Genomic DNA, 27,691 nt, shown 5'->3' with positions numbered 1-27,691 from the left:
ATTATCTTACATACCCCAAGAAAGAAAAATGCATCAATTTTAATTGTAGGATGCATTTCAAATTCAGTGATGTTAAAAAATGTGCACCTTAGAATAATGAAATACAGAATTAAATGATTGTGTGTTTGTTTTGACAAATGGTAAACTCAGTATTACCTGCTTTTTTTATTTAGGACACTGTGACTATCTTTTTTTTTTTTTTTTTTAGATGATACTCTAAGTTCTGGGATACATGTGCAGAATGTACTGTCACCATCTTTTTACATGAATAAATTTGGCCACTTATCTCCTTTTCCTCCTCTCTTCCTAGGCTGTAAAAGCCAGCACCGAGGCCACCGAGCTGCTGCAGAATATCCGCCAGGCAAAGGAGCGAGCCGAGAGGGAGCTGGAGAAGCTGCAGAACCGAGAGGATTCTTCTGAAGGCATTAGAAAGAAGCTGGTGGAAGCCGAGGTGAGCAGGGAACCTCCAGCCCAGGCCCCAGTGGCCTCGGCCTTTGGCTGTGCCCAAGGAAAGAAACTGCCAGACCATCCCTTGCTTATGTTTGACCAAGCTGCTTTCCCTTCTGAAGATCCCTTTGAAACCTGAGAGGCTGGGAATCATTTCCTCCCAGGGGAAAGATTTGTCAGAGCAGCTTCAAGTAGAAAGATGTCTTCATAGAAGCTTTTTCTTTCTGTTTATTTTCCTCTGACCTACTCACTAATCTGGGACAATTTTTATTTTTATAGGTTAACCGAAGCTCCATCACTGGGTTTTTCTTTCTCTTCCCTCTGTTTTTTCCTCGTCTTTCCCCTCCGTGATATTAATAGCATATTAATTTTCAAGACTTCACCTATTACCTGCGTGTCAATGACTCTCAGATCTATATTTTTGGGCCTCTTCTCTACTTTAAATTCTTTGTTGTTGTTGTTGTTGTTGTTGAAATCATTAGTATAATTTTACCAGAACCACATGAGTGCCTTTTCATTGTAAAAAACTTAGTACAGAAGAATACAGGATAAAAAGCGATTCTTCGCCTTTACTCATATCTGCCTCCTCTGCCCCTTGGTGTTTGTCCCACAGAAGGGGCATGCCATAGTTGATTTCACCCTCCTCCTATTGCTGGGTCTTTTGCTTTTCCCTGTTACATTCTTGGTGTGAACCTCCTGGTACATGTCTCTTTCGGACCATCCTCACCCACATTTGTCTGCATATCCCCCAGCTCCTCTACATTCCAACTGAGTGTCTGAATGGTGCATCAGATTTAGAATGAACTCAGTCTCTTCCCCGGCAAGCTTGGTTTCCCTTCCCACTTTCCTCATGCCAGGCAGGGCCACCATCATTCATCTGGTCATTCCAGGCTTCAAACCTTGGTGTCCTTTCCTTTTCTCTGGACCCCGCTATTCAGTGAGTCCCTCCGTCCTATAAATGCAACCATACATCTCCTGTTCATCTCCTGCTTCCCATTTCTGTAGCCTTCCTTGTAGTCTAAGCCCTCCCCTCTTAGCTGAGCAAATCTAATAATTTCTCGGCCATCTGCATCCAGCTTCTCCTTCCAGCTAGTTCCCACAGTGAAAGATTCATGGACCTCAAGAACCAGATTTCTCAGAATTCCCTGCCCCATCCCAAACCTTTCAGGGTTCCATAATGCCCAGGTGTACCCCTGAGTCTGGTACCTGAAACCCTCAACCTTTGACCTTTCTGCTTTTCACCTGCCCTTCCCCTGAACACGTGCTGTGCTGTAGCCATTCCAGGCTTCACTTGGGGCCCAAACTGGCTCTTGACCACTGCTGTGTTTCTGCTAGTGTGTCTCCTTTCGTCTGAAACATTTCCCCCTCCTCTCCTGTCCTTCCTACTGCAGAACACCATATACCACCCCTCTTCAGAGCTCACACCTCTCTGATGTCTCTGCTCAACTGTCCAATTAAAAGTCCTCTGTCCTGCCTGCAACCTCCTGCGGCACTTTGTACCTCTTTGCTTTATGGTTCTTCCTCATCTTAACCTATATTATGATTATTTATGTTTATCTTATCTCCTCCAAGGGCAGGAATGATGCCATCTTCCTCTGTATTTTCCGTGATGCCTAGCGTGGCACTTTGCAGATAGTAGGTGCTTGGTAAATATTTGAATGAATGAATGCACTCTTGTAACCTACACAACTGAGTACCTGGATTATAGAGTCTTATTTTCTCTACTGTTGCTTCGGGTGCCTGAGGCTTTTCTTCCTGACTCGAGTGTATGCTTCTTGAGGGCTCTTTCCCTCAGTGCAGGTGTTATGCCCATAGCGGTTACTCCATTAAAACTCTCTGATTGATTCATGATCTACAGGAACGTCGCCATTCTCTGGAGAACAAGGTAAAGAGACTAGAGACCATGGAGCGTAGAGAAAACAGACTGAAGGATGACATCCAGACAAAATCCCAACAGATCCAGCAGATGGCTGATAAAATTCTGGTGAGCAGGAATGAAAGTTGCAAAGTTAAAAGATAACAGGTTAGAGGTTGCAAAGGGAAGGGGGTTAGAAGACGAATTAACCGCCACAATAAGGGAGGTATCTCCAAGTAGATGAATTAAGTGAGGTGGTTTCAGCATATACCACATCGTAGAGTAGTATGAATAACCAAATAACGGACATTTCAGCACTGGTAACAGATCCGTAAATATCATTTTTTTGCTCTTTTTGCTACAGCCTGGCCTTTTTTTTTTTTTTTCTAAAGTAGAGCGTGCATCTATCATTTTCAGTACATTTTTATAGGAGTGTTGACATATTTCTATCAGCAGAGCTCTGAATAGCCATCAACTTTGCAATGACAATTTAAAAAGCTGTAGGGGTTTAGAACTTTAAGACCGAAATTCAGATTCTTGCTTTTAGAGAAGAAAGCAATTAGTCATACAGAATTGTTTTGCTAGGAGTAGTATTTGTCATAGATCCATGTTCACCCACTCACTTTCTCTGCTACAGTTGGTTATTATTATTATTATTTTTTCAATTTCCTTAGATATAGCAGGTCTTTTTTTAGGGTCTATAGTCATCCTGATTCTGTCTCAGGCTCTGATGACCAAATTAACTTGATCAAGGAAGACTCGGGTGGTATTTGCAGATGTGTTGACGTTTTGCCCCTGCCAGGGTGGAAGACAGCACCTCCTTTGAAGGGCCCTCCTTGGACCTCAGTCCCACAGCCAGAAATTTGACATCATGTTTGAGACTCAAGGATGACTTGGAGTCCATTCCTATCCCACCTGGGGAGAGACTCTGAAGTCATTGGTCATTCCTCTCCACCCTAAGGAGGCAAGGTGGTGAGCAGGGTACTTCATCTCTCTCTCTTCACATCACTTCTGGGAAATGAGTCACCAGCAACTGTTGGAATTCCAGAGTGGCCAACTTATAGGTCTATACTTAATACCAAATCAAACTGTTTACAACTTTACATTTCTGTTTGTGTATATTTATAAATATATGGATGTTCTTGAATCAACAGGTAAAAGAAAAATGGGTTAAATTGTTTTGCTATGACACCCAGTCTTTGTATATATGTCTGCACACAAAGACAGATGTGACTGTTAGTCTGCCCTTTCTGTTCTCTTGTTCCGTCATCAAAGTTTCTCTTGGCTATTGTCAAGTGTTTGAATTTTATCATGAATATAAAATCAGATCCCGCTGAGATCCCACCGCTGCTATCCCTTGCTTGGTATAAACAAAGTGGTTAACTCTCTTGTGGTTGCAAAGTGTTTCTCTGTTTAATGGTGATGTGTTCATTCATTCATTCAACAAATATTTAATGAGCTTCTACTATGTGCCAGGCACTGTTCTAGGAGCTGGAAATTTAGCAGCAAACAACAGTATTTGCATAACAGGACTGAAGAGTTGATCCAATACATCTAGAAAATATCTGTTTAAAAAATGACAACAACAACAAAAAATGCCAAATCAGCAAGAAGTCAGATTTGTAGAAGATCTGCTCTTCCTAAGGTTCACTTACAATTAAAACGGAGGAGTACAGAGTTCTGCATTCTTGGATTACGTGTTATAAACTCCCGTTCACAAATAGACCAGAAATTTGGTCTTAAAGTTGTCAGTGTCAGATACCTGAGTTTTTTTTTTTCCATCTAATTTTAGATTCTGATTTCCATTCCTGTGCTATCTTATGAAGACTGAAACTGGAAAAAAAATAAAAAGATGATTATCAAATGATTTCTAACATAAAGGAAAAATAAGCAGATTTCTTTGTCCGAGTGTATCTTGCCACCTGCTGGAGTACCTTTGTGGTTGTGACTTCATTTATTAGAAGGTGCCTTTTGCTCAAGAACCCTGTGCTTAGGCTGCAAAGTATCTAGGACGTGGGCAAAGAGTGGTCCTTAGTACCATTATGTAATGATGATGACTGAGCATAGATCCCCAAATGTCATTGCCTTTAAAATATTTGCTATTCTGATAAGAACTTTCAAAACAGATAATGGTACACTCATTACAGTAGAGTCTTTGGCCTTAATAAAAGAAGTTATTGCAAGAGATCCTTTAGCCAAGTACATACAGAACCTTTTAAAATAGGTTTTTATTAATCCTGTTTATTTTCAACTCTTCAAGATCACATCTGTTGAATTGCGGGAGATCTTGTGCACCTGGTCTTAAGACTGAACTTTAATTGCCCTCAAAGCAAATCCAATGCTTGTAGACTTTAGAATTTCAAAAGCTTAATCACTAATATTTTAAGTGCATGTGAATCTCTAAGTAACTTTCACCCCCATTTTATGAACATATCCTATATAATTTCCTCATTCTTCAAAACCCTCATAATTGCTTCCACTTCAAAGAAAAATTTCATAGTAGTATAAAGAGTTGAAAACTTGGAGTAATAACTCGGTATTAGTAATTAACTGATGGGTCCAGATTCATAAGAATTAATATAGATGCAGCTATCTGTACATTTACAGAATGTTTTAGTGAATTGAATGCTGCCTTTTATAAGGTCAGTTTATAAAATATTGGCAAATGAACTGCTATAATTTTCAAGTGAATTACAATTTTGTTTAAAAGCTAGAAACTTGGCCAGGCATGGTGGCTCATGCCTGTAATCCCAGCACTTTGGGAGGCCGAGGCGGGTGGATCACCTGAGGTCAGGAGTTTGAAACCAGCCTGACCAACATGGTGAAACCCTGTCTCTACTAAAAATACAAAAATTAGCCGGGCATGGTGGTGCATGCCTGTAATCCCAGCTACTCGGGAGACTGAAACATATGAGAATTGCTTGAACCCGGGAGGCGAAGGTTGCAGTGAGCCAAGATCGTGTCAGTGCACTCCAGCCTGGGCAACAAGAGCAAAACTCCGTTAAAAAAAAAAAAAAAAAAAAAAAAAAAAAAAAGCTGGACACTTAATAATAAAAGAATTAAGAGAACATTAAATGTAGGCTATTTATATTACTCCAGATTCTCTTCTAATCTTTACTATGTCTGTGTACATTTTTATGTCATTATCAGTGTATTGTATGTTTGTCTTTGTCCCCATTTGCATTGTATCATATGAACATCACGTCACATGCACATCTACAGATAGTTACATACACCACTTGGTGTCAGTTAAAATAATCATTCAAAACTTGAAGTGCTTGGATTGTAACATTAGTTTTCCTTTTTAGCTAGGGTTCTTGAGCAATAATTCTGTTAATGAGGAAAATACAACGTATTTTTTAAAATCATAATCATATATTAAAATGACTTTTCTCATTTAAGCCTGTCATCACAGTGAAAATGGCCTGAGGTTCAAGATAGTGGTCAGGGCTTTGTCCTGTACTAAACTTTCCAATATTACCTTGTTACTCTTATTTCTCTATGCAAAGATGAAGAGCTGCCTTTGTTTGACCTGTCACACTGATGTATTTGTGGTCTCAGGCCTTACAGCCCACCAGCTATGTGTGTATGTGTGTGCGAATACTTGGACTTGGAAAACCCAGGGCCAAGGCACAGTGGTGGTTTCCTTCCCAAGAGCCTTAGGCTAGTAATGGAGGACCAGATGCCTGTTACCTGTGGTACCTGTACCAAAGTCATATTTCCTGTGAATGTCTAATGTGCATTGGCGGTGTCCTGCCATCTGCACACCTGACTGTTTTTTCTTTTGTGTCTAGGAACTTGAAGAGAAACATCGGGAGGCCCAAGTCTCAGCCCAGCACCTAGAAGTGCACCTGAAACAGAAAGAGCAGCACTATGAGGAAAAGATTAAAGTAAAGACATTTTCTGATCTTCCCTGGCCTTCCTCTTATAGTAGCATGTAGCTCCCATCTCTTCCTGGGCCCTTGTGGCCACTTCTTGCTAGACCAAAGTTCTGTTTGGGGTGAATACTGTCCTTATTCCATGGTGGGAGATTTCAGAGAGTTACTTACGTGAAGGATTGGAAATCTGAAGTTCCAAAAAAAACCTATTTTTTTTTTTTGTTTTTTAGATGTGGTCATCATTTATCTCAATTTCATCTTTAAAATGATTTTTAAACTAATTGTCGTTTAATCCATGATCATTTCTATAATCCTTTCTTTTTATAATTTTTAATTTTTGTGGGTACATAGTAGGTGTATATATGTGTGGGGTACATGAGATGTTTTGATACAGGCCTGCAATGTGAAATAAGCACATCATAGAGAATGGGGTAGCCTCTCCCCTCAAGCATTTATCCTTTGAGTTACAAATAATGCAATTACATTCTTTATTTTAAAATACACAATTAAGTTACTGTTGACTATAGTCACCCTATTGTACTCTCAAATACTAGGTCTTGTTCATTCTATTTTTTTGTGGCCATTGACCATCCCCACCTTTCCTACAACCCCTTCTACGCTTCCCAACCTCTGTTAACCATCCTTCTATACTCTATGTCCATGAGTTTAATTAAGTTGATTTTTAGGTCCCATAAATAAGTGAGAATATGGGATATTTGTCCTTCTGTGCCTGACTTATTTCAGTTAATATAATGATCTCCAGTTCCATCCATGTTGTTGCAAATGACTGGATCTCATTCCTTTTTATGGTTGAATAGTACTCCATTGCTGTATCTGTACCACATTTTCTTTCTTTTTTTTTTTCCCTTCAACTTTTAAGTTCTGGGGTACATGTTCAGGATGTGCAGGTTTGTTATACAGGTAAACAACATGTGCCATGGTGACTGGCTACACAGATCAACCCATCACCTAGGTCTTAAGCCCAGCATGCATTAGCTATTCTTCCTATTTTTCTGATGCTCCCCTCACCCCAGCCCCGCCGACAGGGTTTGTGTTGTTCCCTGCCCTGCGTCCATATACCACATTTTCTTTATCCATTCATCCGCTGATGGACACTTGGGGGGGTCGTTTCCAAATCTTAGCTATTTTAAATAGTACTGCAGCAAACATGGGAGTGCAGATATCTCTTTGATATACTGATTTCCTTTTCTTTCCTTTCCAGCAGTGGGATTGCTGGATCATATGGTAGTTCGATTTTTCTTTGGCTTTTTCTTTAAAATTTTACTTTACCTTTAATTTTTCTGAGGCTTACTGTATTGTGTCCAAATGTGGATTTCTTGGCTAGGTGTGGTGGCTCATGCCTATAATCCTAGCACTTTGGGACTTTGGGAGGCCGAGATGGGTGAATCACTTGAGTCTAGGAATTTAAGACTAGCCTGGGCAACTTGGTGAGACTCCTGTCTCTACAAAAAATACAAAAACTAGCTGGGTGTGGTGGCACGCACCTGTAGTTCCAGCTACTTGGGAGGCTGGGATGGGAGAATTGCTTGAACTTGGGAGGTGGAGGTTGCAGTGAGCTGAGATTGCACCACTTCACTCCAGCCTGGGGGACAGAGTGAGACCCTGTCTCAAAGAACAAAAAAAAAAAAAAAAAAAAAAAAAAAAGTCAATTTCTTTTTACTTATCTTACTCTGCTTGAGATTTACTGGACTTTAAAATATATATATTATTATTATTATTTTTTAGAGACACAGTCTTGCTCAGCGCAGTAGACTCAGGTGATCTTCCCACCTCAGCCACCCAAGTAGCTGGGACCATAGGCAACATGACACCATACCTGGCTATTTAAAAAATATTTTTTTGTAGAGATGGGGCCTCCTAGGCTTTTGAATAGATTCATATCTTTTTATTTACTCTAGAAAGTTAGTGGTCATTATATCTCAAATATTGTCTCTTTCCCTTCTCTCTTTTCCTTTTAAGAATTTGATTGGGGTTGGGTGTGGTGACTCGCGCCTGTAATCCCAGCACTTGGGTGGCAGAGGCGGGTGGATCACCTGAGGTCAGGAGTTCAAGACCAGCCTGGCCAACATGGTGAAATCCCGCTTCTATTGGGTGGCAGAGGCGGGTGGATCACCTGAAGTCAGGAGTTCAAGACCAGCCTGGCCAACATGGTGAAACCCCGCCTCTGCTAAAAATACAAAAATAATTATCCAGGCGTGGTGGCGTGCACCTGTAGTCCCAGCTATTTGGGAGGCTGAGACAGGAGAATCTCTTGAACCCAGTGAGGAGAGGTTGCAGTGAGCCGAGATTTCACCCCTGCACTCCAGCCTGGGCGACAGAGTGAGACTCTGTCTCAAAAAAGAAAAAAAAAGAATTTGTTTGGGCATCAGTTAGATCAGCTTCAATTTAGCCTTTTAAAATATTTTCTATTTCTTTGTTTCTTTGTGCTACATTTTGGGTAGGTTCTTCTGACATATTTTCCAATTTGTGAATTCTTTCTTAGCTGTGTCTAATCTGCTGTTCCACTGAGTTTTTTTCTTTTCTTTCTTTTTTTTTTTTTTTTTGAGACAGGATCTCACTCTGTTACCCAGGCTGGAGTGCAGTGGTGCAGTCATAGCTCACTGCAACCTGGGCTTAAGCAATCCTCCCACCTCAGCCTCCTGAGTAGCTGGGACTATAGGTGCATGCCACCATGCCTGGGTAATTTTAAAATTTTCTGTTGAGTTTTAATTTCGGTTGTTATATTTTTTACTTCTAGACATTCTATTTGGGTCATTCCCAAGTTTGCTAGATTATTTAAAACAATCATCTTCTGTTCTGTGCATTCATTTTCAAGCCTAACTTTTCTTTCTTTAAATGTATTGAGCATAGTTATTTTATCATCTGTACCTGACAACTCCACTATGTGAAGTATTTGAAGGTCTGTTTCTGCTCTGTTGTTTCTCTTGGTTCTTTGTCATGGTGACTGTTTTATTTTCCTTGGAGAATTATTAATGGAAATTCTTTGAGGCCTTGGATGAAATGTGTGCCCACCTTGGTGGGTGATCGGGGGCTCTCATTGCTGCCTTTTCTTGACCACTGAGGCTATAAAAACTGAAACTCAAGTTCATTTGTTTCAGTAAATACCTCAGGTTAAACCCTTCTTACTTCTCCCTGCTTCTGTTTTACTTAGTTTTTGGTAATTTCTTACTCTCTTGCCAACTTGTAGGTGCTTTTGGGAAAATGTTTTTTATATTTTATTTAGCATTTTTAATCATTTTCAAGAGAAGGGCTGGCCTGACATGTAGCCCACTATGCTGTTAGAAATGGTTGCCACTCCATCAATTTCCTTTTAAAATCACATCGCATTTTCATTATGATTTGGATCAAGCCTTTAATTCATTCTTATGTTCTTGAGAATCAGATGCTGTTTATTATATCTTGAATATTGTCACTTCCCCTTTCCAACCAGACATTGAAGGGGGATTTCAATTTTTGTGGTGATCTTGTTATTGATTTGGTTGGTATTCTCAAAGAGTTGAGTGGTCCTTTCTCGGAGAATCTAACATGTACATGCTTACACAGCATCATCACCATCACCACCCTGGCATCTTTTACCCCAGTGTTATTTTTGGTTGTTTTTCAGTAAAAGAAATATAGGAGGCCAGGCACGGTGGTTCACATCTGTAATTTCAGCACTTTGAGGGGCCGGGGTGGGTAGATCACTTGAGTCCAGGAATTCGAGACCAGCCTGTGTAACAAAGTGAGACACCCTTCTCATCTTGTCTACAAAAAATACAAAAATTAGCCAGGCAGATGGTACACACCTGTAGTCCCAGCTACTTGGGAGGCTGAGGTGGGAGGATCGGTTGTGATCAGGAGGTTGAGGCTGCAGTGAGCCACGGAAAGACATATGGGGAAACAACCCAGAAATGACCCCAAAGTGTTCTCCTGTGACCCCTAGTACTTCAATTTTTAGAAAATTATGAGAATGTATATAGTAGTCCACTGGCATCTTTGCATGATGAAATTAACCCTTTGTAAAACATATTCTACGATTTGGTGATGATATTGATGTTCCTATCAAAAGCCATATTCTATCTTAAATTGATTTAGATGTCTTTAGTGGAATCTCTTATTTCAAATAAATGTTTTGCTCCCCTTCTCCCCCATACATCTTGTTCATCTTTCTGCCAGTTGAACACTATGAAAGCTAAGAGAGATCCATATGTTCCTTTATTTATCTGTTTATTGTTTTGAGACAGGTTCTTACTCCATCACCCAGGGTAGAGTGCGGTGGCGTGATCATAGCTCAGTGGGACTTCGAACTCCTGGGCTCAAACAATCCTCCCATCTTATCCTCCTGAGTAGCTGGGATTACAGGTGCACAACACCATGCCCAGCTAATTACTATTTTTTATACTTTTTGTAGAAATGGGGTCTTGCTATGTTGCCCAGGCTGGTCTCAGAGTTCTGTCCCTAAGCGATCTCTACCCGTGTCAGCCTCCCAAAGTGCTGTGGTTACAGGCATGAGCCACCATGCCTGGCCTAATGCATACATTCTTGATAGAAGCCTATCCCTTCTAGCTCATACTTACCTCTTATCAGTATCCTTCTTGACCAAAGTTGAGGTCTTATTTTGAGCAGAGCCATCCTGAAAATGTATTTCATTGCTTTAGCACCTCAAAAAAATAAAGAGCATATGTGGTCTAGATATTATGTGGTCTCTGCTAACTTCTAGATGGAAAGAAATTTGTTTTATAGATCCCGAGGAATGTCAGGGAAAGATCTTTCTTCCCTACTGGAATCTTTATGAAACCATTTCTTTTTAGCCTGTTCTGCTTTGTGTTTCCTGTTCCAGCCTCTATCAGGCCATTTTAGTAATAATTATGATCATACCCTTGATTCTACCCTGTTCTTGCTCGTAATTTTAGAATCATGCTCAGACATCCAAGAGAGTATCGTTTTGAGCTTCTTCCTTTCTCTCATGACCCTGTTCCCACCTTTTGGTCTTCTCTCTCAACTTCCATTCTATTTTTTTTCATCAGTCAGTTCTAGTTTAAAGACCTCTTTGAAATCTGCTCTTTCCTTTCTTTCTCCTGTGGACTCCCTCCCTGCTGACTGGCTCTTTTTAGGGACGATGTCCCCATGAGCTGTGACAGTCCTTTCACAATAGACATTGTGGGAAAGGCAGATTTTAGCCCTATCTGTGACCCCAGCTCTTTCAGCTTTATTCCCAGGATCCTGTTGTCCTTCTTGATGTCGTTGGCGTTCTTTGGAAAAGCAGAATGGAGCCTCTGTGGTGAGAAATGTAGGGCTGTGGTCAAAGGCTCGGGCATGTTATGATGTTGTCTTCTTTTTTCCTTCCTTTTTGCTTGTTGTTTTGGCAACTCGTAGAGCTGTGTGTGCCCCAAAGAACATTAGATCAGGTTGGCAATTGGTGATACCATTACTGTTTTATGTTTCCTCTTGGGAACAGTAGGTGCTTACAATGGCATTCTGAGCCCTGAGAACACATGATCTCTCTTCCCCTGGGAAAGGTTTCTTTTCCCAGTGTCTTTTCTTTTCTCTCCCTAGTTGGATCAGAGGAAAGAACCAGGGAAAGAGGCATTTTTTTCTTTCTTTTATGTTGTCTTTTTAATCTGTTGACCGTCCACTTACGTTATTGGTGGCCACAGTCCTCTTGTCCCTGGTTGTTTCTGAGCATCATCCTTGGTCACATAGACTTCCTCTGTCTTCGGCTTCTCTCCCGCTTGCACACAGCCCAGGAGTATCTAGAATTAATTTGTATAAATTAGGAGTGAGGAATATTCTGAAAACTACGGGTGTACTGGCGAAGAAAAAGTTGTCCCCAGGTAATATCTGCAGATTATAAGAAATTTATTCTCTAGGTCTGGATCTAGAGCAACCTTGTTTCCCCCTCCCTTCTCATTCTGGAGTCTGCCTCATTTTGAATATATCTCTCTGGTCTTTGGGCTGCTGATTTTAAAATAAATTCTTAGTTCAAGTCAATGTGTTACTTGCCATTGGATGGTAATATTTGACTTTTTAATCTTATCCTGGTTGATAAGCGGACTCCCAGTTTTTGCCTTCTCTTTGCCCCAGAATTTGGAGACCTCAGGCCTCTCTCCTGCTTTTCTCCTCTTTCCTAGATTTTCTCAAGTGTCCCCGTTTAGTCTTCCCTGCTCAGCTTGGCTCCTGAGAACATTTGCTGCTTCTTTTGTTTTTGTAGGTGTTGGACAATCAGATAAAGAAAGACCTGGCCGACAAGGAGACGCTGGAGAACATGATGCAGAGACACGAGGAGGAGGCCCATGAGAAGGGCAAAATTCTCAGCGAACAGAAGGCGGTAGGTAGAAGGAGTTGCCAAGCCAGTGTTCAAAGGAGGGTTTTTGAAATATGCCAAGAATCACACCCCTGATAAGACTCTATTTCACCTGGTGAAATTCCTTCTGTTGAATCCTGTGGAGTTGTTGGTAATAGGATGCTTTCTTTGAAACTGTTTGTTTTCCTAAAAGCAACCAAGGTGGTGGCTGTGGATGGCCCGTTTTGTGTTTTTCAAGAACTCATGCGATTCTACTATCTGCTAAAATACTGTCCTTCTAAATGCCCCTGAGAAAATGGCCAGTGGCTCTTGGTCTTCCTGCATTTTTTTTTTTTTTTTTTTGAGGTGGGGTTTTGCTCCGAAGCCCAGGCTGCAATGTGGTGGTGCAGTCATGGCTCACTGCAGCCTCCAACTCCTGGGCTCAAGTGATCCTTCTACCTCAGCTTCCCAAGTAGCTGGGACTACAGGTGTGTGTCCCCATGCTCAGCAAATTTTTAAGTTTTCTGTAGAGACAAGATCTTGCTGTGTTGCCCAGGCTGGTCTCAAACTTCTGGCCTCAAGCAATCCTCCTATCTTGGTCTCCCAAAGTGCTGGGATTATAGGCCACCACTCCTTGCCCTACACTTCTGCTCTTTTTACTTGCCTGTTTATCTCTTTTCTAATCCACATAGGCAGTCGTTTCAGAAACTTGTTGCCCCTAAGGTTTACCTGTGGTGGTTATCTATCTGCACCCCACCAAGACTTACCATATCAGAATCTTTTTTTTTTTTTTTTTGAGATGGAGTCACCCAGGCTAGAGTTCAGTGGCATGATTTCAGCTCGCTGCAACCTCTGCCTCCCAGGTTCAAGTGATTCTCCTGCCTCAGCCTCCCGAGTAGCTGGGATGACAGGCGTGTGCCACCGCACCCGGCTCATTTTTGTATTTCTAGTAGAGACAGGGTTTCACTATGTTGACCAGACCAGTCTTGAACTCCTGACCTCAAGTGTTCTGCCCACCTCAGCCTCCCAAAGTGCTGGGATTACAGGTGTGAGCCACTGCGCCCAACCCCACATCAGGATCTCTGAGGGAAGATCCTAGGATATTAAATTTTTAGTCAGTACCCCCACACCCCAATTCTTATGATTCATTAAGTTGGGGAAACTTTGCTGCAGAGCAGCTGTCCCCCACCTTTTTAGCACCAGGGACCAGTTTTGTGGAAGACAGTTTTTCCACAGGGGTGGGGGGATGGTTTTGAGATAAAACTGTACCACCTCAGACTATCAGGCATTAAGGCATTAAATTCTTTTTTTGTTTTGTTTGTTTGTTTGTTTGTTTGTTTTTGAGATGGAGTCTTGCTCTGTCGCACAGGCTGGAGTGCAGTGGCGCGATATCTGCTCACTGCAACCTCCACCTCCTGAGTTCAAGCGACTCTCCTGCCTCAGCCTCCTGAGTAGCTGGAATTACAGGCATGCGCCACTGCACCCGGCTAATTTTTGTATTTTTGGTAAAGACAGCGTTTCTCCATGTTGGCCAGGCTGGTCTCGAATTCCTGACCTCAGGTGACCCGCCTGCCTCGGCCTCCCAAAGTGCTGGAATTACAGGCTAAGCCACTGTGCCCGGCCCGAGGCATTCGATTCTCGTTAGGAGTGCGTAACCTCGATCCCTCGCTTGTGCAGGTCATGATGGGGCTCACACTCCGAGGAGAATCTAATGCCACTGATCCCATAGGAGGTAGGGCTCAGGCAGTAATGCTCACTCACTGGCTGCTCACCTCATGCTGTGCAGACTGGTTCATAACAGGTGGCAGACCGATAATGGGGTACTGGTCTGTGGCCCCCGGGGTTGGAGACCCCTGCTGTGGAGTCTAGAGCAATAGTGGCTGGGTGACAAGGAATCACTCAGAAAATGAAAGTCCTCGGGGTGATGATAAATACGAATGTGCAGATTTGAGTTAGAGTCTCTTGCAGGCCCAGGTCACATGCAGATGAGATGGGGTTTAACAAGGCTTGATTACTCACAGGATGTTAGGTTCCTGAATAGGTCCTTATGTCTGTTTTAAATGCAAGCCACTTAACCAGTGTGGGGAGATTTCATCACTGAAAAAACAACCAAGTACCATCCATTTGAGTGGTACCATCTGTGATCCTCAGAGTACAGACGAGTTGAGAGCCTTGTTAGCTCTAGCCAAATTGCCGTCATTTCAGGTGAAACTTTTACCCTGGCCTGCACTGCCCCTATTACTCCTGTTCTGGTATAACTGTGTGTGAGGTTTCATAGGTGCCCTGTGTTTCAGATGATCAATGCTATGGATTCCAAGATCAGATCCCTGGAACAGAGGATTGTGGAACTGTCTGAAGCCAATAAACTTGCAGCAAATAGCAGTCTTTTTACCCAAAGGAACATGTAAGTATTCAAATTCTAACTGCCTACGTTTTTATACTTTGGTCTTCTCTCCTGTGGCATAAACTGCCTTCTTCTGTCTGATGGAGCTGGAGTGGATTGAATGACTTCTGTAGCTCAGCCCAGCCCTCGGATACGTCATTTTGCCCCGTCTTAAGTGGTCTCAGTCTGCCACTTTTGAGTCGGGTTTTCTTAAATGCCTTCAATTACCATCACATTATAGAGTGTTTTGCTCTTTCTAATGAGGTTATTTATAATTTGCTTGTGGAAAGCTGAGTTCTTGTTCCCCAGACTTGCGTCCTGTAATTAGTAAGAGGTGAAATTGTGTGTGTCCAGTTGGGCCATCCATTTAGTTGTCACTAGGTTAGACCCTTGGGAAGGAAGTTTGGGGTTCAGCAAGGACTGTGTTCCAGGAGCACTTTGATCTGAATCTTTTTCCCCGAAGAATTACAATCTCCAGGACTTTTTGTCCCCCTTGGGTTTCTCTCTTCAGAGATCTCCCAAAATAGTCCCATCTTAATCTAAACCAGCTTAGTAGGCTGTGTTTTGGGTCTTTGAGTCGTTCTAGTTTTTGATACTTCTAAGCAGTTTGCTGGAGAGGTGAGGAGGATCTACAGAGAACTAGAAGGAATACCACTCTTTCTCCTTGTTGCTCCTTTTTCTCCAGGGCCTGCCTTCATGAGTTACTGTGGTGCCCTTGTACAGTAATCTATGGAGGCCCCTTTCTGTCCCTACATAGACTCAAAGAAGAAATAAACAGGCCTGTCAAAGGAGTGAAATGTTAGTATCTCTTGCATCCCCCTGGACATTACTTAATCCCATATGTGAGGGACTGACACTGAGTGGTGATGAGTAAATGGTCCCCACGTTCATCATGCCAGGATCGTGCTTATGAGGACAGATCAGGAGACAGCTAACCCAGGAAGGCCCTAGTCCACTTAGTGAGGACACATGTCTCACTCCGTGTCCATCTACCTTCCGCAGAAACAGGCTCAACTCTAACGAGACTGTGATTTTGTTTGGATCCTCCCACCACCCCCACTAGGAAGGCTCAAGAAGAGATGATTTCTGAACTCAGGCAACAGAAATTTTACCTGGAGACCCAGGCTGGGAAATTGGAGGCCCAGAACCGAAAGCTGGAGGAGCAGCTGGAGAAGATCAGCCACCAAGACCACAGTGACAAGAATCGGCTGCTGGAACTGGAGACAAGACTGCGGGAGGTGAGAGCGGGGGTGATCTCCTGGGAGGATTTGCTGGGCAATTCGGGCTCTGAACAAGCCAGCTTTCAAGCACAAATCAATATGTATACAAGAGACATTGTGCTTGGTGGTTAAGGGGGCAGACTTGAGGCAGGAAAAGGGTCTGGAGGCAAGGAACCTAAGGCCAATTCATGCTGAATCAAGGAAAAACACCAAGCTTTAGGGGCAGGGAATCTGAGGCCCTTGTGCTAACCTCTTTTTTTTTTTTTTGTGAGAGAGAGAGTCGTGCTCTGTTGTCCAGGCTGGAGTGCAGTGGTGCAATCTTGGTTCACTTCAGCCTCCGCCTCCCGGGTTCAAGCAATTCTCGTGCCTCAGCTTCTCGGGTAGCTGGGACTACAGGCTCCTGGCACCACACTCAGCCAATTTTTGTAGAGACAGGGTTTTGCCATGTTGGCCAGGTTGGTCTTGAACTCCTGACCTCAAGTGATCCACCCGCCTCAGCTTCCCAAAGTGTCGGGGTTACAGGTGTGAGCCACTGCACCTGGCCAATTTGTGCTAGCTTTCTAAAAGAGAAGACACCAGGGTCTGCGGGCAGGGAACCCAAGGCCCATTCCTGCTGACTTCCCAGAGCTGGATCAAAAGGAAAACACCTGGGGCTAGGGGCAGGCAACCTAAGGCCAATTAATGCAAACTTCCTAAAGCTGAACCAAAAGGAAAATCCGAGTCCCCACCCCATCTCCCCACGCCCCAGTAGCAAAAGATGGAAGAGGCTCCTCTCCCTGCAATGCTCTCCTTTCCACCATTGCTCAGATGGAAAGGGAGAGCACCTTGGATGGGCCAAGGAGGGAGTATCCCTTCGTCTGCATAGGGCGCCAGTTCACCTCAGCCTTTAATTAGCCACAGACCAAATCCTTTATTCAGATAAGGAGTAACCAGTAGGAACCCCAAAAGGAGTACTTAAAACCCAGAAAACTTTGTAACTGGGTCCTGAGCCACTTGCTGGGGCCGCTCCCACCCTGCTGAGTGCTTTCTTGCTTTCATAGATACCTGTTTTCACTGCTTCATGCCTGTGTTTCGTTCCTTTGTTGCTTTGTGCATTTTGTCCAATTCTTTGTTCAAAATAGACAAATTAGACCCCAGGCCCTCCTTCTGGTAACAGACTGGGCCATGGGGATCTGGGTTAGAATTCCACCTCAACTTCTTACTGGTTTTGTGACCTCTTACTAGTTCTGCAAGCTGCCTCATCTCTGCTGGGCTTCAGTTTCCTCATCGGTAAAATGTCAGTGATAATGTATCTCCTTTATAGGGTCCCGTGGAGAGTGTGACAGAGTGTGCCTCTGTCAAATGGGAGCAGGGCAATTCCTCCTTTATCAAGACGTAATGACAGCCCCGTGACCTAGTCAGAGCTTAGCCGTGGTGGCCCAGTGCTGGTGGCAGAGGTCTGTCTCAAGTGACAGTGGGAGATTAAAAGACAAAACCAAATTCAGGTGTGATTGATGAAAGGTAGCTCTCTTCAAAAGAACCAGGAAGCTGGAAAGAGTGACCAGGTTCTGGGAAGGAAAATATAACAAACTGGGTTGTAGACATGTTGAGGTTGATGGAAGCCATAAGGTTACATTTATGTAGTCACTGTATATTTGTCAAATGCCTGCTGTGTGCTGATTTGTAGCCTGGGTCTACAGTGGTGACAAGACAGACCTGTTCCTGACATGAGGGCTTTCAGCCTAGCGGCAGGGTTTGCTGGCACCAGCAGAGACACAGCTGGAGTTCAGGAGAGTGGTTGTTGGAAGCTGGACACCCAGGCTGGGAGGGAAGACAGAGTGTCTCATGTAAAATAGTTGCTCAAATATTTGTGATGGAGTTCTTCAAAAAGCAGATGATCTTTCTTAAGGAAGGTCGTGTTAAGCAGACAGTGGTCTGAGGTCTAAGCCTTGGGTAATACTCATGTTTATGCATGTCTTTATTTGTCTTGGAGTATTAAAATGAAGTCATTTCTCCAAGGGACAGTAAAAATGTGTTATCTCATGTTTTTTAGGGGTTGTCAAGGTGTGGACTCCTCTATTAGGGTCAGCTGGAGTGTCTGGTTTTATTTTTCATTTTTTGTAGTGATGGGGTCTTGCTATGTTGCCCAGGCTGGTCTTGGGCTCCTGGCTTTATTTATTTATTTATTTATTTATTTATTTTTCTTTTATTATTTCTTAGGTCAGGATATCTCAGAAGGAGGACACCTGACTTTAAGCAGTCCTCCCTCCTTGGCCTCCAAAGTGCTGGGATTACAGGCATGAGCCTGAAGCCTTAGGCGACGGTTCAACTTTTATTATCCAGGCTATACTTTTACTCTTCTGTAAGTTTAACAGCAAGATCACGGGAGAGTTGCCCTTAAGGTTGTGAGTCTAAACAATCCAGATGGACTTCTCTAGCTTGGGGGCCTTGACTGGCTGTCTCTTGCCTTCCCTTTGCACAAATGTTCCTCTTAGGAGCCTGCTCTGCTGCTGTAGCTCATCTGGGCTATTAAAGTGTCCCAGGGAAGCTGTTGTTTTTTACTTGAATCAGTAGAGCCAGCCCCTCAAGGATGGTAGGAGAAACTTCAAACGTTTCACGAGAGGTTCAGGCTCTATATTCTCCCTGGGAATTTTGGAGTTTAGCTCTAAATATAACGAGATCAGTCCCTCTTCTTTTGGCCACATGCTGCTACTGAGATTGAGGGCAGAGGCCTCCACCTGGAGTTTGATCTGCCTTAAAGGACCCTGGGCCTTCCCCCAACTTTGTGTGTGCAGCATTAGCTCTTCTCTAGCCAGGTGTGTGGAGTTGCAAAGATGCAGGCTCCCGGGTTCTTCCTTCATTGTATAGCATCCGGCTCCCGCTCTTCCTATTGAGTCACTGTCACCTGCCTCTCTTGGTTTTGCCAAGTGGTGTCAGAAGAATTTTCAGGCTTGCTAGTAGAGGCCCACCCTGCTGTGACTGCTGGTGTTTTAGTAAGACAGAAGGGTACAGTGTTTACCCTGTACATGGTCAAGTGCAATGGTCAGGACACGTAGGGATGTTGCAGGAATGTAGCAACATGTTACATGGACTCTTGAGCCAGACTTTCTGAGTTTGAATGTCAGTCTTGCCTTTTTTATAGCTTTTTACAGCTGTGTGACATTTGCTCAGTTACCTAATCTCTCAGTGCCACAGTTTGCTTATCTGTAAAATGGAGGTAATGTAGTACCTCCTTCGGTGAGTTGTTCTGAAACTGAAATGAGTTAATTCAGGGCCCAGTGTGTTGTGAGGACCGTATTTGCTGCTGTCACGTCGTCATCATCACCATCATCACTAGAGAGAGATAATAGCCGTGGCTTCAGCTGTCACTGATTTGTTAAGGCTTCCCGGATCTAGGTTGCCAATCCAGACCTTTCTTTTGAGTTTCTGACCGGTTGTCTTAGTAGACATTAGACATCTCCATTTGGATGTCTCCCACGGGGCTCAATTTCAACATGTCAAGACAGAATTTCTTATCTTTTGCCTCAAACTGGCTCTTTCTCTCCTATTCCATCATAGCAATGGTCTCATTCTTTGTGTAATTCGCCTGTCCAGAAATGTGGGAGTCATCTTTTTTTTCTTTTTTTTTTGAGATAGAGTCTCGCTCTGTCACCCAGGCTAGAGTACAATGGTGCAGTCTCAGCTCACTGCAACCTCTGCCTGCCAGGTTCAAGTGATTCTCCTGCCTCAGCCTCCCAAGTAGCTGGGACTACAGGCGTGCGCCACCATGTCCAGCTAATTTTTTGTTATGTTTAGTAGAGACGGGGTTTCACCCTGCTGGTCAGACTGGTCTCGAACTCCTGACCTCGTGATCTGCCCGCCTCGGCCTCCCAAAGTGCTGGGATTACAGGTGTGAGCCATTGCACCTGGCCGGGAGTCATCTTTGACTCCCTTATGTCCTTTGTTCTCTATCCCACATCAAATTAACCACTAAATCCTGTTGGTTTTCCAGGTTACATGTTTTGCAAGTGTTTCTTCTCTTCAGCCCGTGGGCTGTGGAATGTGGGTGCCACCTTTTCTAGGGAGCCTTCTCCAACCCTCTGAAGCTGTTGAAAAGGAGGTCTCCTTTTTATTCCCATGGCTTTCAGGGCACAGCTCATCACAGTGTGTTCTTCTTGGCAGTCCCGTTAGACAGTGAGCTCTCTGAGGGCAGCCAGCATCTCTGAGTTGCTTGACATTCACCTTTAGGACCACACTGTCCGTGTTTGTCAGGTCTATAGATGTGCCGTGATCTCCCTCACCCCCATACCTTTGGATGTCTTGCTTCCCCTGCCTGGAATTTTCTTTCTCCTCTTACCTGCTTGTTTGACTCCTGCATATTCTTCAACAGAATTTAACAGATCCAGAGTTAGCTCCTCTGCCCGCGTGCTGTATTCCTGCAACATCCCTGCATGTCCTGACCGTTGCACTTGACCATGATATATGGTCATGGTTGCTTTTCATTTTTCTCCCCACTTGAAGGCAGAGACTGTTTTCATCTCCATATTCCATTTTCCACAGAAATTGCTGAGTAAATTTTTGTTAGATGAATGGATGAAAGATTGAATAGATAGGTGGATGGATGAGCAGATGGAGGGAAGAATGATTAACTTCTAATGTGACATTAAAGCAGATTACCTAATGAGGACACATCAGAGAAAGCGTGTTTAAAATAACTAGAATTCAGTCTGTTATTCCATTTACAATAAAATTGAAAAGATGTCCTTGTTACTAATATGATGTTTTTTATATCTGCTTAGCTTTAAATGTTTTTCTAGTAAGAGTAATCGTCATCATTTTCATTCATGATTCTTGCTGTGTGGCTTTTCCTTTTAAAGTCTTCCCAGGCATTTGAATATATGTAAGTAAGGGGTGGTTAGGAGATATAGCCCTTACCTGTTCTTACTCCTGTTGAATTCGGAGATGCATGGAAGTCAGGCCCATTTTGTTGCATTTTCCTCTCCTCTATGGAGTGCTGAGAAGGTGGTTCCAAGACCAGGTTTCAGCTGCAGGTTGAGTAGCAGATCATGTCTTCACTTTCTCTTTTGTTCAGGCCAACCAAGGGTTTATCTCTCTCTCTCTCTCTTTCAGGTCAGTCTAGAGCACGAGGAGCAGAAACTGGAGCTCAAGCGCCAGCTCACAGAGCTACAGCTCTCCCTGCAGGAGCGTGAGTCACAGTTGACAGCCCTGCAGGCTGCCCGGGCGGCCCTGGAAAGCCAGCTTCGCCAGGCAAAGACAGAGCTGGAAGAGACCACAGCAGAAGCCGAAGAGGAGATCCAGGCGCTCACGGTAGGTCTAGGGAGCAACATCTTCAGGTTACTAAAGGCCTCAACTAGAATGAGTGTGGCACTGAAGATATTGGCTCACCCTTAGAAATTCCAGGAGAGAAAACATGATCCACAAAGATATTCAATGGCCAGGAAATTGGCTTACGTAGGCTGCTTCTTCATTGGAAGTAATAGTTAGTATCTTGAAAAGTTCCTCCTTTGGTTATGTATTTTCCTTCTTTTAAAAAAAAAATCATCATTGTATTTTAAAGTTTGTTTTCAGCCAAAGTCTGTTTACCTTGGTCTTCTACTTTAGTTTTCAATAATCATTTAAAATAATAATAATAATCTTATATCTTACAGTAGTCTTTCTACCATATTTTTATTTTTTGTTTTGGTTTACCTCACCTGTGTTACTTCTTTTTTTTTTTTTTTCAAGCTGTAGGTTCTGCTTCCTGTCTTTTGTATGCATCTGGTATGATCTGGATGGGAAAAATTCTACTGAATGATTCTTTCTCTAAAGGGGACCTGGCTTCCTTGCTCTTTCTGAGAGACTAGTTTACTCAGCTGGAGAGTATTCTCAGGAGGTAGAACTTGGAGCGGGGGCGTTACTGGATTTAAATCTTAGTTCTTTTTAGAAGTCTGAAATGGAATTTTTGTGGGGCCATTTTCCCCACATTTGATCATTCCCACAGAGACTGACCCAGAATAACAAAACTCACAAAAATCTGGCATGTGAAATGCCAACTTATCAACTTTAAGGGGGAAGTGCAGCTGCCAAGTTGACTAGGGTACTCTGGGTGGCCAATGTTCACATTTTCTTTTTCCCATTCAGGGAAGTATACTTAGAAAACCCTGTTAGTCTTGGAAGGCTCTCTGGAGGACCTAGACTGTGAGCATAGAAGGCCAAATGAGTTTTAATGGCTGGTATCAACCAAGCTCATACATTTCTCATAGTATCATACTGTACCTGCCAAGCAGACAGGCACACACCTGCCTGCTGGTCACGGTGCCCTCTCCTGTGGGCCAGGCACAATACAGCTGATTGGGTTTAGTGTTTTTTTAATAAGCCTTCTAAATAGGTACCTTATTCATTCTGACTCAACTTGGATGCTGTCCCCATTTCCATCAGTGAACATCTCTAAACCTCTCTGATTGGGGTTGCTTCTATAGAATGAATGGCTGTGTACATTCATTGCTTACAATTTACCTAGATGTCATGCACATGTACATCTCTATCTATCTGTCTGTCTATCTATCTATCTATCTATCTATCTATCTATCTATCTATCTATCTATCTATCTATCTAACATAGTTTCATTCTTAGAAGTTATTGCCTGTTGTTGCATTTGGGGATCCCAGTATCTGAACCAAACTGGGAATGTGATCTGACAATGCCAGGGTCTGTATAGGACCAGTCCAAGTATAGTGGCTTCCAGTATGTTTGTGCATCCTAGATTTTCTAGGACTTACACCAAGTTCAGATATTGACTGCACATTTAGGTTCCATAGTCTCTATGAGAACACTTGTTAAATGATGCCACATCATGCCCCCAATATTTGCTTTGGCAAAAAATAACCACAGTGTGTCTTTGTGTATACTGTCTTGTTTCACAGTGGACTGAAAACCATTTGAAAAGATGCAACACAGTAAAACAGAACAAAATAAGAAACAAAAGGCAAAGAAAAAATAAGTCTGTAGAAGAAAAGATGGAGCTAGGAATGAAGTTGATCTATAAGAGTTCATGCCAACAAGGCCTATAGACTTGCTGGAGTTGGGTGGGTGGAGAGAGAGAGAGGCAGATAACATTTCTTAGCTTTTAAAGGGAGGCACGTAAATTTCAACCACTATTATATTTAACGCATTGTATATTAATATTTTTCTCCTGTATGAATACCCAACCTCTGAAAGAAAAAGAGCCATCAGTAATTTAATCCATATTTATTAAGCCCTTGCTATGGGCCCAATGCTGTGTCTTTAGCCTTTTCTCCCCAGGGGATTGGTCTGTAATTCCTCAAATCCGTTTATTTCTGAGCAGCTGAGAAGGACACATTTATCTTGCTGCTCCGTTGGAATTGGGAAGGAGGGGTGACTGTGTATCTTATCCTGGCCCTGTTTGGAAGGAAGAGGGCATAAAATAGAGCACGTGTCACTGCTCTTTATCTATGGGGAAATTAGTCCTTTAAATCCTTTCTTGCTGCTGGTTGGAATGTGCTGTGTCTGATGGCTGTTGGAAGCTGAGCACAGCAGCAAGTCACGACTTAATTTAGTTAGATGAGATCACTGCCTCAAAGCATCTTCTTAAAAAAAAAAAAAAAAAACAAACCTCTCTTGGTTTAGAAACTAGGGCTCTATTGCTCTTGCAGATGAAGATGCTGTGGAAAAAACAGGGCTTCTTCAAATGATGGCAGAAGTGCCTTCCTCCAACAGCTGTTTGCAAACCCATCATACGGAAATCCAAAAGCCATTTCCATTTGCTTCCGTTCAGTTTCAAGGCTGTGGGCTTTTCCTTCCGCCTTCCCTTGATTATGTTCCATAAACCTGGTTATTGACACCATGTGTTTGTTGCCTGAATGGGTTAGTTGAATTTGTTCTGAAAAACGTCTTTTCCAAGAAAAAGAGAAAATGGTCCCCAAATACCATACTTTTCAGCTTTCTCATTGTTTGAGACCCAAGTTGAGACCATGTACAAGCATCAGTCAGATGAAATCAGCTGGATCTCAAATGATCTCCTAGGAGATTTGTGAGTTTCACAGCAGACCGTTTTATCAATAAAAGGGAATAGTCAAATGTGCTATTATTGTTTAATTTTAAGAGGCAGCCATCTCCTAGGCTGTGAAAGGGAGCAGTTACCTTGTTTGGCCTCCATCCCTGGGCCGAATTAGATGGAGCACAGTTAAATTAAAGCTCTCCATTGAAGGGCCTTGGCGGTGCAGCTGGGAGGCCTTTGTTGCCCTTTCTAATGCTTGCCTTTTCTCCACTTTCACTTTACCCATCCTATCAAATATAAACACAAACATGCTTTTAAGATACTTCAGTACTTATTGCTGGAAAAGAGACATTTCCACCTGAACTTGATATTTAAGACTCCATCTCGAGGGAGAGATTTGAGTCTGCACACCTTATCGCACACGATGTGTGATGTGGTAGAAGCATCACTCTGAAGAGGACCACTAGGCAAGAGGCATGCTGTGTGCTCTGTATACACCAGCCAGGCCTCACGAACACGTTTTGTGTTTTCGCTTCTCTGTTTTTTTACTGATTCTGTCAAGTGACTAATGTTGAATAATCAAGAGTTGAAAGCTCGAGACACTGATGAAAGGAATCCTTCTGCCTGCATAGCGTGATGATGGGATCCCAAAGTCATCCTCTTTGATTTGTTAAAATCATGAGTCAGTGCACGTTCTCATTCTTGTACATAAATATCAAGCCCTCTGTTTAATTAATTAGTAAGCTGTCGGCATGATAGCCAAGATGTGAAATCGGGGCATGTAAGGTGACATTCTTGCCTGGTGCCTGTCTTCACCCAGAAGGGGGGTAGGTGCACAGAAGCCGAAGCGTTCTAGAATCCTGACCATGGATCCCAGAAGGTGGTCAGATGTCTACACGCTTGTTTCCTTTCTTCAGTTCTGCAGATATTTCCTCCCTCAAGGCTACATTGTAATTTACTCTTCTTTCTTCTTCTTGTACCTTTCCTTAAAATTAAGGCATAATTACTTCCAAAAGAAAGTATCTCTCTGGTCTTAGGGCCAGACTGGCTGCAGCCTGTCAGTCCACATTTTTGCCACCCAACTCCTAGGTTAGTGGTTCCTAAAGTGGGTCTGTGGACTCCTGGGTTTCCCAAGATCAGATGGTTTTTTTCTTTTTTTTTTTTTGAGACAGGGTCTTACTCTGTCACCCAGGCTGGAGTGCAGTGGTGCAATGTCAGCGCACTGCAGCCTTGACTCCCAGGCTCAAGAGTGATACTCCCACCTCAGCCTCCCAAGTAGCTGGGAGTATAGGTGCACGCCACATGCCCGGTTAACTTTTGTATATTTTTGTGAAGAAGAGGTTTCACCGTGTTTCCAAAGCTGGTCTTGAACTCCTGGGCTCAAGCAATTTGCCTGCCTTGGTCTTTTAAATAAGTGCTGGGATTTACAGACATGAGCCATTAAGCCTGGCTGTCAGACTGTTTTCTTAACAATACTAAGATGTCATTTGACACTTTTCACTGTGTTAATATTTGCACTGATGGTGCAAAAGCAATGTTAGTGTTATTTTAAGAGAAATAAAAAATAAATATTTGAAAAATATCTTAGTCTTAATTTTTTTTTTTTCTGAGATGGAGTCTCCCTCTGCCGCCCAAGCTGGAGTGCAATGGCGTGATCTCGGCTCACTGAAACCTCCACCTCCTGGGTTCAAGCAATTTTTCTGCCTCAGCCTCCTGAGTAGCTGGGATTGCAGGCGTGCGCCACCGTTCCAAGCTAATTTTTAAATTTTTAGTAGAGATGGGGTTTCACCATGTTGGTCAGGCTAGTCTCGAACTTCTGATCTCGTGATCCACCTGCTTCAGCCTCCCAAAGTGCTGGGATTATAGGTGTGAGCCACTGTGCCTGGCCATCTCAGTCTTAATTTCTAATGTTGCAAGTGTAGGTGAATACTACGTAAACAAGAGCTCTTTGGGATCCTCAGAAATTTTTAAGAGTGTAGGTATTTATTCCCTGTAGCACCTGATATCTAATTAACACTCATACATTTCATTGAGAGCATCCAAAGCTTGTCTTATATGTTTTGCTGTCTTTATGTATATATTCTATTGCATGATCTTTTGCTTTTTTGTGTATTTGTTTTACAACTTATTTCAAAAAAACATAAAGCATATGACTTACCATTTTATTACTGTGACTAGTTCGGTAGTTAAGTGCTTACTGTATGTCTGGCATCCACAACAGGGTCAGTTCTACATTTTGTATTTATATTTCATAAACAGTAATAAATCAAAAGCCATAATGACTGTAGTTCATTATATTAACCCTTGGAGAGGATTGCTTGACATGATCCAAAGGCCCCATAATGGTTAATTTTAATGGAAATGGATCAGTATTAATGACTGAAATTTCAGACTCCAGTGGGGGAGTTAAATGAGTTTTTAATGGTGCTGTGTCATTTGAAATTTTGCTATTATTAAGAAAGTACAATAGGGCTTCTGTCCCTGTGTATAAGCCAGTGAGCTTTTTTATGGTCACCACTTATGCTTTGAAGGAGCTAACTCCACTCTCAGCTTCCTGTTTTTGTCTTTGAGAGATTTCACACCAAATGGTCATTTAGAGCAGAGACTGGCAAATTACAGGCCAAATTTTAGTCTGTCACCTGTTTTCTGTAAATGAAGTTTTATTAGAACACATTAGAAACAAACATGCCCGTTTGTTTACCTATTGTTTGTGGCTGCTTTTGCTCTAGAAAGATAAAGTAATTCTAACCAAGACTGAATGCTCTGGAAATTTTAAGGAAATTTCCTTATCTGGCATTTTAAGGAAAAAATGTGCTGATTCCTGACCAAGAGTCTATTAACATAAGGGCCTTATTCTTCCTCTAGGACAAATCCTTGCCTTTGGTTTTTGGCGATCATGGAATGCACTAAAGGGGGTTGTGTGGTCCTTGGATCTAGGCTGCTGCTTGGTCACAGATGAGATTTTGACATAGTGCAGATAGCCGTAGTCTTACTTTGGATAAGTAGTATTCTTATCTTAACAAAATAATAAATCTCCCATTATTGCTGGGCAAAAAGCAGATAGAGTTTTAGAAAAACAATTAAGATCTGTTAAATTAGGCCATAGAATATAGGCTAGTTATTTAGGAAGTCAATTCTAAATAATAACTTTTTATTTATAAATCTGTCTGTGATCCTATCTATGCAACTATCTATTTTTTGGTATTTTTTATATTTTTTAATTGATATATCACAGTTGTACATATTTTTGAGATACATATGATATTTCGATACATGCCTACAATGTGTAGTGATCAAATCAGGGTAATTGGGATATCCCTCACCTCAAACATTTATCTTTTCTTTGTATTGGGAACATTATAATTCTCTTCTGGCTATTCTGAGCAACTAATCTATTTTTGGTTTGTTTTATTTTACCGTCTGTCCAGGGCTTTTCATTCGTTTGTGTAGATCCAAATTTCTGGTTGCCATTTTCCATCTGCCAGAAGGACTTCCTTTAACATTTCTTATAGCACAGGTCTGCTGGTGTCAAATTCCTTCAACTTTTGTATGTTTGAAAAAGTTTTTATATTACCTTCATTTTTTAAGAGATATTTTTGCTGGGTATAGAATTTTATGTGGGCAGGTTTTTTTTATTTCAGCACTTTGA

At 42.5% G+C, this 27,691-nt stretch overlaps 2 protein-coding genes across 7 annotated transcripts in view; one reads left to right on the top strand and one right to left on the bottom strand.

The window, feature by feature from the left end:
• Positions 1 to 14,323, bottom strand: part of BICDL1 (BICD family like cargo adaptor 1) — a 718,679-nt gene extending 704,356 nt beyond the window's left edge. Inside the window, exon 1 of the mRNA XM_050747927.1 lies at positions 14,314 to 14,323. The gene's annotated coding sequence lies outside the window, so the exon portion shown is untranslated. The remainder of the gene's footprint in view (positions 1 to 14,313) is intronic.
• The window catches only part of CIT (citron rho-interacting serine/threonine kinase), a 201,700-nt gene that overhangs the window by 113,896 nt on the left and 60,113 nt on the right, over positions 1 to 27,691 (top strand). For all 6 annotated transcript variants that reach the window (XM_050747837.1, XM_050747836.1, XM_050747835.1 and 3 more), the window contains 7 exons: positions 311 to 451; positions 2,306 to 2,431; positions 6,097 to 6,192; positions 12,392 to 12,508; positions 14,758 to 14,867; positions 15,910 to 16,084; positions 21,155 to 21,352. In XM_050747837.1, the coding sequence (XP_050603794.1) occupies positions 311 to 451; positions 2,306 to 2,431; positions 6,097 to 6,192; positions 12,392 to 12,508; positions 14,758 to 14,867; positions 15,910 to 16,084; positions 21,155 to 21,352 (963 nt within the window). The remainder of the gene's footprint in view (positions 1 to 310; positions 452 to 2,305; positions 2,432 to 6,096; positions 6,193 to 12,391; positions 12,509 to 14,757; positions 14,868 to 15,909; positions 16,085 to 21,154; positions 21,353 to 27,691) is intronic.

Source organism: Macaca thibetana, chromosome 11 (genome assembly GCF_024542745.1).
Source record: "Macaca thibetana thibetana isolate TM-01 chromosome 11, ASM2454274v1, whole genome shotgun sequence".
In the NCBI taxonomy this organism is placed as follows: Eukaryota; Metazoa; Chordata; class Mammalia; order Primates; family Cercopithecidae; genus Macaca; species Macaca thibetana.
Note: the sequence above shows the minus strand (reverse complement) of the source record. Positions and strands in the feature narration are given on the sequence as shown.